Genomic DNA, 15,222 nt, shown 5'->3' with positions numbered 1-15,222 from the left:
GATTCAGTTCATTTGCATGGCAAAGAGGGACTTTGCAATTAATTGCAATTCATCTGATCACTCTTCATAACATTCTGTAGTATATGCAAATTGCCATCATACAAACTGAGGCAACAGACGTTGTGAAAATTAATATTTGTGTCATTCTCAAAACTTTTGGCCATGACTGTATGTTATGGGGACAAACTAAAGAAAATACTTTTCACACCTTCCAATCTTTAGTCTATTTTCATCAGCTGAAGGACCATCCCGCATTAAACTCTTTCTACTATTCTCATCACACTATCCTCTCAGGAGACAGCTTGGTGAAATATGCAACCCTGACATCTACAGTATATGCATAACTGGTGATATGAACCTGATGTCAATGTCCTTTCAAAAGGCACAGAGAGACGAGAGGAAGGTTATAAGATCTGTGGGTTAAAACATGATAAGGATACACATAATCTGAGTACACACACAGACTGATAGAGAGCTCTGTTGAAATCTGCTATGTTGTTCTGCACCCAACTTACTGAGCTCTCAGAGTTATGATCGGAGACCTCTATGTTGATAAATGTGTCAGTTTTTCTTAATATGTTTACTAGTTTTCTATATTGTATATTGTATGTGTTTGATGTATTTATGCAGAGCTCATCTGTAAAAGAGACCCTAGTCTCTATCCTGTCAAAATAAAGCTACAAAATTAAATGAAAAAAGACATAATCAGTGGATCTGTAGCTTTTGCAGCCTCTACCGTCCCACTCCCTTAGAGCGGCACACACAAGTCAGGAGAGGAGTGAAGAGCACTACATCTGTATGCACACACACACACACACACACACATTAAACCTGTATTTACTGCTCATCCCTCTGCCGTCATTTCAAAGGGATGTGTCTGGCCTCTGTCAGCCTTTATAGAGCACAGCTGGGATAACACACAGGACACTCAGCACACACCTCATTGTACACAGCAGTGTGTGTGTGTGTGTGTGCGTGTGTGCGTGTGTCTGTGTGTCTGTGTGTGTGTGTGTGTGTGTGTTTGCGTGCGTGCTTGCGTGCGTGTGTGTGTGTGTGTGTGTGTACACCCCAAGCTACACCACAGGATCTATTGGGGTGAGGGTCAAAACATGTATAAACCCCCTGTTTCTCTCTCTACAGGCAATTAACAGTGCATTGAGTAGACATTGTTGAGGTCTACAATTTTTTTCGGAGGTCTTGGCTGATTTCTTTTGATTTTCCCATGTCAAGCAAAGAGGCACTGAGTTTGAAGGTATGTCTTGAAATACATCCACAGATACACCACCTATTGACTCAAATGATGTCAATTAGCCTACCAGAAGCTTCTAAAGCCATGACATCATTGTCTGGAATTTTCCAAGCTGTTTAAAGGCACAGTCAACTTAGTGTATGTAAACTTCTCATCCACTGGAATTGTGATACAGTGAATTATATGTGAAATAATCTGTCTGTAAACAATTGTTGAAAAAATGACTTGTATCATGCACAAAGTAGATGTCCTAACCAACTTGCCAAAACTATAGTTTGTTAAAAATACATTTGTGGAGAGGTTGAAAAACTAGTTTTAACTACTCCAACCTAAGTGTATGTAAACTTCCGACTTCAACTGTATGACTGAAAAGGGAGGGAGAGAGATGTGTATGGGGAATGAAATACAGAGACACAGAAACAGAGACACAGGGAAAGATAGAAGGAGAGAGAGAAAGAACTACAGACAGGGATGTATAAAGAGAGAGAAGGAGAGAGAGAAAGAACTACAGACAGGGATGTATAAAGAGAGAGAAGGAGAGAGAGAAAGAACTACAGACAGGAATGTATAAAGAGAGAGAAGGAGAGAGAGAAAGAACTACAGACAGGGATGTATAAAGAGAGAGAAGGAGAGAGAGAAATAACTACAGACAGGGATGTATAAAGAGAGAGAAGGAGAGAGAGAAAGAACTACAGACAGGGATGTATAAAGAGAGAGAAGGAGAGAGAGAAAGAACTACAGACAGGGATGTATAAAGAGAGAGAAGGAGAGAGAGAAAGAACTACAGACAGGGATGTATAAAGAGAGAGGAGGAGAGAGAGAAAGAACTACAGACAGGGATGTATAAAGAGAGAGAAGGAGAGAGAGAAAGAACTACAGACAGGGATGTATAAAGAGAGAGAAGGAGAGAGAGAAAGAACTACAGACAGGGATGTATAAAGAGAGAGAAGGAGAGAGAGAAAGAACTACAGACAGGGATGTATAAAGAGAGAGAAGGAGAGAGAGAAAGAACTACAGACAGGGATGTATAAAGAGAGAGAAGGAGAGAGAGAAAGAACTTACAGACAGGGATGTATAAAGAGAGAGAAGGAGAGAGAGAAAGAACTACAGACAGGGATGTATAAAGAGAGAGAAGGAGAGAATGAAAGAACTACAGACAGGGATGTATAAAGAGAGAGAAGGAGAGAGAGAAAGAACTACAGACAGGGATGTATAAAGAGAGAGAAGGAGAGAGAGAAAGAACTACAGACAGGGATGTATAAAGAGAGAGAAGGAGAGAGAGAAAGAACTACAGACAGGGATGTATAAAGAGAGAGAAGGAGAGAGAGAAAGAACTACAGACAGGGATGTATAAAGAGAGAGAAGGAGAGAGAGAAAGAACTACAGACAGGGATGTATAAAGAGAGAGAAGGAGAGAGAGAAAGAACTACAGACAGGGATGTATAAAGAGAGAGGAGAGAGAGAAAGAACTACAGACAGGGATGTATAAAGAGAGAGAAGGAGAGAGAGAAAGAACTACAGACAGGGATGTATAAAGAGATAGAAGGAGAGAGAGAAAGAACTACAGACAGGGATGTATAAAGAGAGAGAAGGAGAGAGAGAAAGAACTACAGACAGGGATGTATAAAGAGAGAGAAGGAGAGAGAGAAAGAACCACAGACAGGGATGTAAAAAGAGAGAGAAGGAGAGAGAGAAAGAACTACAGACAGGGATGTATAAAGAGAGAGAAGGAGAGAGAGAAAGAACAACAGACAGGGATGTATAAAGAGAGAGAAGGAGAGAGAGAAAGAACTACAGACAGGGATGTATAAAGAGAGAGGAGAGAGAGAAAGAACTACAGACAGGGATGTATAAAGAGAGAGAAGGAGAGAGAGAAAGAACTACAGACAGGGATGTATAAAGAGAGAGAAGGAGAGAGAGAAAGAACTACAGACAGGGATGTATAAAGAGATAGAAGGAGAGAGAGAAAGAACTACAGACAGGGATGTATAAAGAGAGAGCAGGAGAGAGAGAAAGAACTACAGACAGGGATGTATAAAGAGAGAGAAGGAGAGAGAGAAAGAACTACAGACAGGGATGTATAAAGAGAGAGAAGGAGAGAGAGAAAGAACTACAGACAGGGATGTATAAAGAGAGAGAAGGAGAGAGAGAAAGAACGACAGACAGGGATGTATAAAGAGAGAGAAGGAGAGAGAGGGTGTAGTGAAATCTAGTCATCATGCATGCATTCCAAGTTTGGTAACGGAATGTTGAGGTTTCCTACATTCCGCTGCAGAGAAATTGATTTGTCTCCGGGAGGAACTTTCACTGGGCCAAGTCCTCCCTTGGGATGTTGGAGAATGTTGGGATGTTGGAGAATGTTGGGATGGTGGAGAATGTTTATATGAGAGATCGATGTGAGCAGCCCATCCCTGTGTTACAACTGCCTGTGTGTATGTTTGTGTGTGTGTGTGCATGTCCGTGTGCGTGTGCGTGTGTGTGTGTGTGTGTGTGTGTGTGTGTGTGTGTGTGTGTGTGTGAGTATGTGTGTTAAAGTGAGTGAATGTGTGAAAGAGTGTTTATATGATGGGTTGATGTGAACCCGTTTCAATTTAACGACTGTCTATAACAACTGAAAAACAACACAAAGATTTATACAGAGTGTATTTGTGAGGAGTGAGACATTTGATACTGGTGATAAACCACTGACGAACACTGGCTGGGATCAGAAGCCATGGATTACAGGCAACATTCGCACCGAGCTAAAGTCTAGAACTGCCGCTTTCAAGGAGCGGGACACTAATCCGGACGCTTATAAGAAGTCTCGCTATGCCCTCAGACGAACCATCAAACAGGCAAAGCATCAATAGAGGACTAATAACGAATTCTACTACACCGGCTCAGACGCTCATCGGATGTGGCAGGGCTTGAAAAATATTACGGACCAGAAAGGGAAACCCAGCCGCGAGCTGCCCAGTGACGTGAGCCAGTGAAATGCCTTTTATGATTGATTCAAGGCAAGCAACACTGAAGCACGCACGATAGCACCAGCTGTTCCGGACGACTGTGTGATAATGCTCTCTGTAGCAGCTGTGAATAAGACCTTTAATCAGGTCAACATTCACAAAGCTGTGGGGCCAGACAGATTACCAGGACGTGTACTCAAAGCATGCGCGGACCAACTGTCAAGTGTCTTCACTGACATTTTCAACCTCTCCCTGTCCGAGTCTGTAATACCTACATGTTTCAAGCAGACCACCATAGTTCCTGAGCCCAGAAAGTGAAGGTAACCTGCCTAAATATTTACCGCTCTGTAGCACTCACGTCGGTAGCCATGAAGTGCTTTGAAAGGCTGGTCATGGCTCACATCAACACCATCATGCCGAAAAACTTAGACCCACTCCAATTCGCATACCGCCTCAACAGATCCACAGATAATGCAATCTCAATTGCACTCCACACTGCCCTTTCCTACCTGGACAAAAAGAACACCAACTCATCACTAAGCTAAGGACCCTGGGATTAAACACCTCCCTCTGACACTGGACCTGGGACTTCCTGACGGTCCGCCCCCAGGTGGTAAGGGTAGGTAACAACACATCTGCTGCGCTGATCCTCACCACCGGGGCCCCTCAGGGGTGCGTGCTTAGTCCCTTCCTGTACTCCCTGTTCACCCATGACCGTGTGGCCAAACACGACTCCAACACCATCATTAGGTTTGCTGACGACACAACAGTAGTAGGCCTGATTATCAACAATGATGAGACAGCCTATAGGGAGGAGGTCAGAGATCTGGCAGTGTGGTGCCAGCATAACAACCTCTCCCTCAATGTGAGCAAGACAAAAGGAGCTGATCGTGGACTACAGGAAAAGGAGGGTTGAGCATACCCCCATTCTCATTGACAGGGCTGTAGTGGAGCAGGTTGAGAGCTTCAAGTTCCTTGGTGTCCACATCACCAGTACATTTATGTGTGTCTTCATCTCCGGTCGTACCTGCTTGGTTGGTAGTGATGGTCACAGCAGCATATTGCCTCATTGTTGGGGCTAACTGGGACACTCCATTTTGAGCTTCGATCTCGAAGGTGTAGTTGGTGTGAGCCAGCAGGTCTCCCACGGTTACGGTAGTGTTCTGCAGGCCTGCAGCACGGGGGAGGAACCGCACATTACTGCGACACGCCTCACACACCCTCTGGCCCTGCCTGCAGCGCTTACACAGCACGGTGAAGGTAACGTCCTTACGACCTCCCGTGTCCTCCGGCCAGGACCAGTCCAGAATCACTGAGGTCTCATTGATGACTGAGATCACGTTACGAGGAGCGGAGGGAGGACCTGAAGAGGGAGGGAGAGAGAGAGAGAGAGAGAGAGAGAGAGAGAGAGAGAGAGAGAGAGAGAGAGAGAGAGAGAGAGAGAGAGAGAGCAATGAAAATATATAACATTTCTTGAGCGGATGGTCAGGGAGCCAGGAACATAAATCCCTTGAATACAGCAAAGTGACCTCAAGAAGCCCAAACAGATCAAATATTTGACTAAAAGATAATAATTTCAAACATTATAATTGAATACTATCACATACAGTGCATTCGGAGGGTATTCAGACCATCTGACTTTTTCCACATTATGTTACGTTACAGCCTTATTCTAAAATAAGTATTCAGAACCTTTGCTATGAAACTCAAAATTGAGCTCAGGTGCATCCTGTTTCCATTGATCATCCTTGAAATGTTGCCACAACTTAATTGGAGTCCACCTGTGGTAAATTCAATTGATTGGACATGATTTGGAAAGGCACACACCTGTCTATATAAAGTCCCACAGTTGACTGTGCATGTCAGAGCAAAAACCAAGCCACAAGGTCGAAGGAATTGTCTGTAGAGCTCAGAGACAGGAGTGTGTCGAGGCACAGATCTGGGGAAGGGTACCAAAAAATGTCTGGAAGCATTGAAGTGCCCCAAGAACACAGTGGCCTCCATCATTACTAAATGGAAGAGATTTGGATCCACCAAGACTCTTCCTAGAGCTGGCCACCCGGCCCAACTGAGCAATCGAGGGAGAAGGGCCTTGATCAGGGAGGTGACCAAGAACCTGATGGTCACTCTGACAGAGCTCCAAAGTTCCTCTGTGGAGATGAGAGAACCTTCCAGAAGGACAACCATCCGTGCAAAACTCCACCAATCAGGCCTTTATGGTATAGTGTCCTGACGGAAGCCACTCCTCAGTAAAAGGCACATGACAGCCCACTTGGAGTTTGCCAAAAGGCACGTCAAGGACTCACAGACCATGAGATCAAGATTCTCTGGTCTGATGAAACCAAAATTGGCCTGAATGCCAAGCTTCACATCTGGAGGAAACCTGGCACCATCCCTACGGTGAAGCATGGTGGTGGCAGCATCATTCTGTGGGGATGTTTTTCAGCGGCAGTGACTGGGAGATTAGTCACGATCGAGGGAAAGATGAACGTAACAAAATACAGAGACATCCTGTGTGATCATCCTGTCTGGGTTGGCGCCCCCCCTTGGGTTGTGCCGTGGCGGAGATCTTTGTGGGCTATACTCAGCTGTCACGTTCTGACCTTTATTTCCTTTGTTTTGTATTTATTTAGTATGGTCTGGGCGTGAGTTGGGTGGGCAGTCTATGTTTGTTTTTCTATGTTTTGGGGTATTTCTATGTTTCGGCCTAGTATGGTTCTCAATCAGAGGATGGTGTCATTAGTTGTCTCTGATTGAGACTCATACTTAGGTAGCCTGGGTTTCACTGTGTTTGTGGGTGATTGTTCCTGTCTCTGTGTTTTGCACCAGATAGGGCTGTTTTTGGTTTTCCACGTTTATTGTTTTGTAGTGTTCATGTTTATCTGTTTTTATTAAACATGAGTCAATATAACCACGCTGCGTTTTGGTCCTCTACTTCACCACAGGAAAACCCTTACATCAGCCTTGTCTCAGGATGGTAAGTTTTACATTTACATTTAAGTCATTTAGCAGACGCTCTTATCCAGAGCGACTTACAAATTGGTGCTTTCACCTTATGACAAGTTGGTGGTTGAAGATATCCCTCTAGTGGTGTGGGGGCTGTGCTTTGGCAAAGTGGGTGGGGTTATATCCTTCCTGTTTGGCCCTGTCCGGGGGTGTCCTCGGATGGATCCACAGTGTCTCCTGACCCCTCCTGTCTCAGCCTCCAGTATTTATGCTGCAGCAGTTTATGTGTCGGGGGGCTAGGGTCAGTTTATTATATCTGGAGTACTTCTCCTGTCCTATTCGGTGTCCTGTGTGAATTTAAGTGTGCTCTCTCTAATTCTCTCTTTCTCTCTTTCTTTCTCTCTCTCGGAGGACCTGAGCCCTAGGACCATGCCTCAGGACTACCTGACATGATGGCTCCTTACTGTCCCCAGTCCATCTGGCCATGCTGCTGCTCCAGTTTCAACTGTTCTGCCTTATTATTATTGGACCATGCTGGTCATTTATGAACATTTGAACATCTTGTCCATGTTCTGTTATAAGCTCCACCCGGCACAGCCAGAAGAGGACTGGCCACCCCACATAGCCTGGTTCCTCTCTAGGTTTCTTCCTAGGTTTTGGCCTTTCTAGGGAGTTTTTCCTAGCCACCGTGCTTCTACACCTGCATTGCTTGCTGTTTGGGGTTTTAGGCTGGGTTTCTGTACAGCACTTTGAGATATCAGCTGATGTACGAAGGGCTATATAAATACATTTGATTTGATTTGATCCTTAAGGAAAATCTGCTCCAAAGCGCTCAGGACCTCAGACTGGGCAAAGGTTCACCTTCCAACAGGACAATGACCCTAAGCACACAGCTAAGACAACGCAGGAGTGGCTTCGGGACAAGTTTCTGAATGTCCTTGAGTGGCACAGCCAGAGCCCGGACTTGAAACCAATCGAACATCTGTGGAGAGACCTGAAAATAGCTGTGAGTGACGCTCCCCATCCAACCTGACTGAGTTTGAGAGGATCTGCAGAGAAGAATGGGAGAAACTCCCCAAAAATAGGTGTGCCAAGCTTGTAGCGTCATACCCAAGAAGACTTGAGGCTGTAATCGCAGCCAAGGATGCTTCAACAAAGTACTGAGTAAAAGGTCTGAATACTTATGTAAATGTGTTTTTTGATATATACAGTATATATAAATATATATATATATTTTTGTCGTTGTTTTTTTTGCAAACATTTCTAAAAACCTGTTTTTGCTTTGTCATTATGGGGTATTGTGTGTAGATTGATGAGGGTGGGGGGACAATTTAATCCATTTTATAATAAGGCTGTAATATAACAAAATGTTGAACGTTCGAAAGCACTGTATATCTGTCTGTTAGGCGTGGGAATACTTTAAGACAGATTTCCTAAATGAAAATAACTTGGAGCTGATTTGGGCCAAATTCATCCCGCGGGCCGGCAGTTCAGGAACCCTGTCATTTATAAATCAATCTGTGTGTGTGATGGAGTGACAGCAGTCTCTCTCTCTTTGGGCAGAAGATTCAGTTCAGTCACCAGTCACAGGGAGGGAGAATGGAGAAAGCAAGGACACGGACTAAGGCCAAACCTCAAACTCTCTCTGACAGATGGAAATGGCAGGTTTTACTGTGAACAGATTCTCTGAATATTTCTTTAATATCAGACCTATGGAAGTCATTACACCGGGAACTAGCCAGAACCACTGAAGAGATCCACTGTAAAGAATTGGAACGAGGGAGGAGATAGGGTGAGGAGGATTGATTTTGACCATAGAAAGCCTTGTTGGTTTGTTTGTTAGTCTATGGTGTTGGGGTTCAGATGGTGGATACAGTAAACTCTAGAGTACTATACTGTTCTAGCTCCTTGACTCCACTCTACTGCACATTCACAACGCTCATCTAGCTGCCTGAACATAACACTAATGACACCAGAGATCTGGGTTTCACATCAGTCTCCAACCTCAGGCTGCTACATAGGGTGTGTCATGTATAGAAGTATAGAGCACCAGATGTAATATGATCAGCGGAGCAGTGGGTGGAGATCAGTTCATACAGTCATACTGGTGTAAATATATGTTCCTGTCCAATCTTGACCTTCCTTTCCAGACTCCTGCTCATTACCTTAATCTATAAAGGTTTTAGGACTGTAAAACAGACCTCTACCAGATCAGTATGAGTAATCTGGAAATACGGGTATGCTGTGGTTGTTCTGAACTCCCCCCAGGGACTACAGACATGGCTGCTGCTGCTGGTTTAATAGGACAGCAAGGATTCCAGGGCAGTGATCTATGGGTAATGTAGTTTAGGATACGGCCATCTGTTTCTGTAAACCATCCGGATACAGTTCAGAGAGAGAGAGAGAGAGAGGAATGATGATGAGAGAGAAAAAGAGCGAGAGAGAGAGATGTTGTCCTCAGAGACACAGTGGCTGAAATTGTTGAGAGAATATACAAATAGAGAGTAAACTCTTTTTGGCTCTCACTCACTCACACACACACACACACACACACACACACACACACACACTCACACTCACACTCACACTCACACTCACACTCACTCACACTCACACACACACACACACACACACACACACTCACTCACTCACACTCACACTCACACACACACACACACACACACACTCACTCACACAAATGCACACACACGCTCACTTGCTCGCACACGCTCACTTGCTCGCACGCACACACACACACACACACACACACACATACACACACACACACACACACACACACACACACACACACACACACACACACACACACACACACACACACACACACACACACACACACGCACACACACACACGCACACACAAACTTACACTAACAAACACAAACACACAGACTTACGTGTGCAGGCCATAGATGGCGGGTCTCCATCAGCACGGAAGTAGTTTTTCTCACAGCCACAGTGTAGAGCTCCCTCATGATGGGTGAAGCTGTGGGGTGGACACTTAGAACACTGGACGTTACCCAGCAGAGACTTATAGAACCCTGCTCTGCATGCTGGAGAGAGAAGAAGAGGGAGGGGGAGAGAGAGAGGGAGGGGGAGAGAGAGAAGGGTAGGGGGAGAGAGAGAAGGGGAGGGGGAGAGAGAGGGGAGGGGGAGAGAGAGAGGGAGGAGGGGAGGGGGAGAGAGAGAAGGGGAGGGAGGGGGAGAGCGAGAAGGAGAGGGAGGGGAGAGAGAAGGAGAGGGAGGGGAGAGAGAGGAGAGGGGGAGAGAGAGAAAGAGAGGGAGGGGAGAGAGAGAAGGAGAGGGAGGGGGCGAGAAAGAAGGAGAGGGAGGGAAGGGGGAGAGAGAGAAGGAGAGGGAGGGGAGAGGGAGAGAGAAGGAGAGGGAAGGGGAGAGAGAGAAGGAGAGGGAGGGGAGGGGGAGAGAGAGAAGGAGAGGGAGGGGAGAGAGAGAATGAGAGGGAGGGGAGAGAGAAAAGGAGAGGGAGGGGGAGAGAAGGAGAGGGAGGGGAGAGAGAGAAGGAGAGGGGGGAAGAGAGAGGAGAGGGAGGGGAAGAGAGAGAAGGAGAGGGAGGGGTGAGAGAGAAGGAGAGGGAGGGGGTGAGAGAGAGAGATGTGGTGAGTATATATAGCAGAATTGACAATAACAATAACGTTCCATAGAGAAATGAAAAATGTCACGACAATAGATCAAATCATATCCATAAAGGTATAATTAATAACTAGAAAAATATAGAATGAAAGACACATGGTGAGAGAGAGAGAGGTCAACAGGAGGAGGACGAAAGACGGGAGATTTGGGGGGGATGATGACACTTTGTTTTTTTCCAATCAAACCTTTCATTACTGTACAGGCTAGATGAATGACTTTAATCTTCTCTGATGACCGTGAGTATGAACCCACCTCTACAACCACACAACCACACACACACTGTAAATCTATAGTGGGGGTAATGGAGGAGAAGAATAGAACATGAAAACAGTGCCTCTCTCCCAGACCCATCCAGGACTTAGTATGAATGATGTAAATTGAGCTGTTGAAAAGGAGGGGGGGCTCAGTAACTACACTATTCACCATGATCCTGTTCTACTCCTAATGAAAGGGGAGAATGACCAAATCACCAACATATCCCGCTCTCCTCCTCTCTTATTTCAGATCTTATAATTGTAATCTGATCCATGCTGAGCAGCAACGCTTTAAAGTCAGCGAGCAGATTCTCTCAGAGACGTTTAAGTCCACTTTCCAGCCCAGACTCTATAAGGGTTAAGGGTGTGTGTGTGTGTTACACTTCTGTAATGTTATTCTTTTAGAGAATCAGCAGGCAGCACTTAGTACAGATATACAGTAGCTGCTTCTGGACATAACAGTAACAAATACAGAGGAGTAGAAATGTCCCCCGTCAGCTGTATAATGGGATAACCACCCAGTCAGCATTATAATGGGATAACCACCCAGTCAACAGTATAATGGGATAACCACCCAGTCAGCAGTATAATGGGATAACCACCCAGTCAGCAGTATAATGGGATAACCACCCAGTCAGCAGTATAATGGGATAACCACCCAGTCAGCAGTATAATGGGATAACCACCCAGTCAGCTGTATAATGGGATAACCACCCAGTCAGCATTATAATGGGATAACCTCCCAGTCAGCAGTATAATGGGATAACCACCCAGTCAGCTGTATAATGGGATACCCACCCAGTCAGCAGTATAATGGGATAACCACCCAGTCAGCTGTATAATGGGATAACCACCCAGTCAGCAGTATAATGGGATAACCACAGCTGTATAATGGGATAACCACCCAGTCTGCTGTATAATGGGATAACCACCCAGTCTGCTGTATAATGGGATAACCACCCAGTCAGCAGTATAATGGGATAACAACCCAGTCAGCTGTATAATGGCATAACCACCCAGTCAGCTGTATAATGGGATAAACACCCAGTCTGCTGTATAATGGGATAACCACCCAGTCAGCTGTATAATGGGATAACCACCCAGTCAGCTGTATAATGGGATACCCACTCAGTCAGCTGTATAATGGGATAACCACCCAGTCAGCTATATAATGGGATAACCATCCAGTCAGCTGTATAATGGGATAACCACCCAGTCAGCTGTATAATTGGATAACCACCCAGTCAGCTGTATAATGGGATAACCACTCAGTCAGCTGTATAATGGGATAACCACCCAGTCAGCAGTATAATGGGATAACCACCCAGTCAGCTGTATAATGGGATAACCACCCAGTCAGCTGTATGATGGGATAACCACAGCTGTATAATGGGATAACCACCCAGTCTGCTGTATAAGTCTGCCCTTAACCAACACAAAAACATCCTATGGCGTTCTGCATTAGCATCGAACAGTCCCCGTGATATGCAGCTGTTCAGGGAAGCTAGAAACCGTTATACACAGGCAGTTAGAAAAGCCAAGGCTAGCTTCTTCAAGCAGAAATTTGCTTCCTGCAACACTAACTCTAAAAAGTTCTGGGACACTGTAAAGTCCATGGAGAATAAGAACACCTCCTCCCAGCTGCCCACTGCACTGAAGATAGGAAACACTGTCACCACTGATAAATCCACCATAATTGAGAATTTCAATAAGCATTTTTCTACGGCTGGCCATGCTTTCCACCTGGCAACTCCTACCCCGGTCAACAGCACTGCACCCCCAACAGCAACTCGCCCAAGCCTTCCCCATTTCTCCTTCTCCCAAATCCATTCAGCTGAAGTTCTGAAAGAGCTGAAAAATCTGGACCCCTACAAATCAGCCGGGCTAGACAATCTGGACCCTTTCTTTCTAAAATTATCTGCCGAAATTGTTGCCACCCCTATTACTAGCCTGTTCAACCTCTCTTTCGTGTCATCTGAGATTCCCAAAGATTGGAAAGCAGCTGCGGTCATCCCCCTCTTCAAAGGGGGACACTCTTGACCCAAACTGCTACAGACCTATATCTATCCTACCATGCCTTTCTAAGGTCTTGAAAGCCAAGTCAACAAACAGATTACCGACCATTTCGAATCTCACCATACCTTCTCTGCTATGCAATCTGGTTTCAGAGCTGGTCATGGGTGCACCTCAGCCACGCTCAAGGTCCTAAACGATATCTTAACCGCCATCGATAAGAAACATTACTGTGCAGCCGTATTCATTGATCTGGCCAAGGCTTTCGACTCTGTCAACCACCACATCCTCATCGGCAGACTCGACAGCCTTGGTTTCTCAAATGATTGCCTCGCCTGGTTCACCAACTACTTCTCTGATAGAGTTCAGTGTGTCAAATCGGAGGGTCTGCTGTCCGGACCTCTGGCAGTCTCTATGGGGGTGCCACAGGGTTCAATTCTTGGACCGACTCTCTTCTCTGTATACATCAATGAGGTCGCTCTTGCTGCTGGTGAGTCTCTGATCCACCTCTATGCAGACGACACCATTCTGTATACTTCCGGCCCTTCTTTGGACACTGTGTTAACAACCCTCCAGGCAAGCTTCAATGCCATACAACTCTCCTTCCGTGGCCTCCAATTGCTCTTAAATACAAGTAAAACTAAATGCATGCTCTTCAACCGATCGCTACCTGCACCTACCCGCCTGTCCAACATCACTACTCTGGACGGCTCTGACTTAGAATACGTGGACAACTACAAATACTTAGGTGTCTGGTTAGACTGTAAACTCTCCTTCCAGACCCATATCAAACATCTCCAATCCAAAGTTAAATCTAGAATTGGCTTCCTATTTCGCAACAAAGCATCCTTCACTCATGCTGCCAAACATACCCTTGTAAAATTGACCATCCTACCAATCCTCGACTTTGGCGATGTCATTTACAAAATAGCCTCCAATACCCTACTCAACAAATTGGATGCAGTCTATCACAGTGCTATCCGTTTTGTCACCAAAGCCCCATATACTACCCACCATTGCGACCTGTACGCTCTCGTTGGCTGGCCCTCGCTTCATACTCGTCGCCAAACCCACTGGCTCCATGTCATCTACAAGACCCTGCTAGGTAAAGTCCCCCTTATCTCAGCTCGCTGGTCACCATAGCATCTCCCACCTGTAGCACACGCTCCAGCAGGTATATCTCTCTAGTCACCCCCAAAACCAATTCTTTCTTTGGCCGCCTCTCCTTCCAGTTCTCTGCTGCCAATGACTGGAACGAACTACAAAAATCTCTTAAATTGGAAACACTTATCTCCCTCACTAGCTTTAAGCACCAACTGTCAGAGCATCTTACAGATTACTGCACCTGTACATAGCCCACCTATAATTTAGCCCAAACAACTACCTCTTTCCCAACTGTATTTAATTTATTTATTTATTTTGCTCCTTTGCACCCCATTATTTTTATTTCTACTTTGCACATTCTTCCATTGCAATACTACCATTCCAGTGTTTTACTTGCTATATTGTATTTACTTTGCCACCATGGCCTTTTTTGCCTTTACATCCCTTCTCACCTAATTTGCTCACATTGTATATAGACTTGTTTTTTTTGTTTTGTTTTTTTACTGTATTATTGACTGTATGTTTGTTTTACTCCATGTGTAACTCTGTGTCGTTGTATGTGTCGAACTGCTTTGCTTTATCTTGGCCAGGTCGCAATTGTAAATGAGAACTTGTTCTCAACTTGCTTACCTGGTTAAATAAAGGTGAAATAAATAAAATAAAAAAAAATAACCACCCAGTCAGCTGTATAATGGGATAACCACCCAGTCAGCTGTATAATGGGATAACCACCCAGTCAGCTGTATAATGGGATAACCACCCAGTCAGCTGTATAATTGGATAACCACCCAGTCAGCTGTATAATGGGATAACCACTCAGTCAGCTGTATAATGGGATAACCACCCAGTCAGCTATATAATGGGATAACCATCCAGTCAGCTGTATAATGGGATAACCACCCAGTCAGCTGTATAATGGGATAACCACCCAGTCAGCTGTATAATGGGATAACAACCCAGTCAGCTGTATAATGGGATAACCACCCAGTCAGCATTATAATGGGATAACCACCCAGTCAGCAGTATAATGGGATAACCA

At 45.1% G+C, this 15,222-nt stretch overlaps 1 protein-coding gene across 2 annotated transcripts in view; it reads right to left on the bottom strand.

The window, feature by feature from the left end:
- LOC115107431 (ephrin type-A receptor 3-like) overlaps nt 1-15,222 on the bottom strand; it is a 193,076-nt gene that overhangs the window by 63,815 nt on the left and 114,039 nt on the right. For both annotated transcript variants that reach the window (XM_065017924.1, XM_065017925.1), the window contains exons 4-5: nt 10,059-10,214; nt 5,222-5,557 (exon numbers count right to left, since the gene is read on the bottom strand). In XM_065017924.1, the coding sequence (XP_064873996.1) occupies nt 5,222-5,557; nt 10,059-10,214 (492 nt within the window). The remainder of the gene's footprint in view (nt 1-5,221; nt 5,558-10,058; nt 10,215-15,222) is intronic.

Source organism: Oncorhynchus nerka, linkage group LG1 (assembly GCF_034236695.1).
Source record: "Oncorhynchus nerka isolate Pitt River linkage group LG1, Oner_Uvic_2.0, whole genome shotgun sequence".
NCBI classification, from domain to species: Eukaryota; Metazoa; Chordata; class Actinopteri; order Salmoniformes; family Salmonidae; genus Oncorhynchus; species Oncorhynchus nerka.
This window is presented reverse-complemented; position numbering and strand designations above follow the sequence as displayed.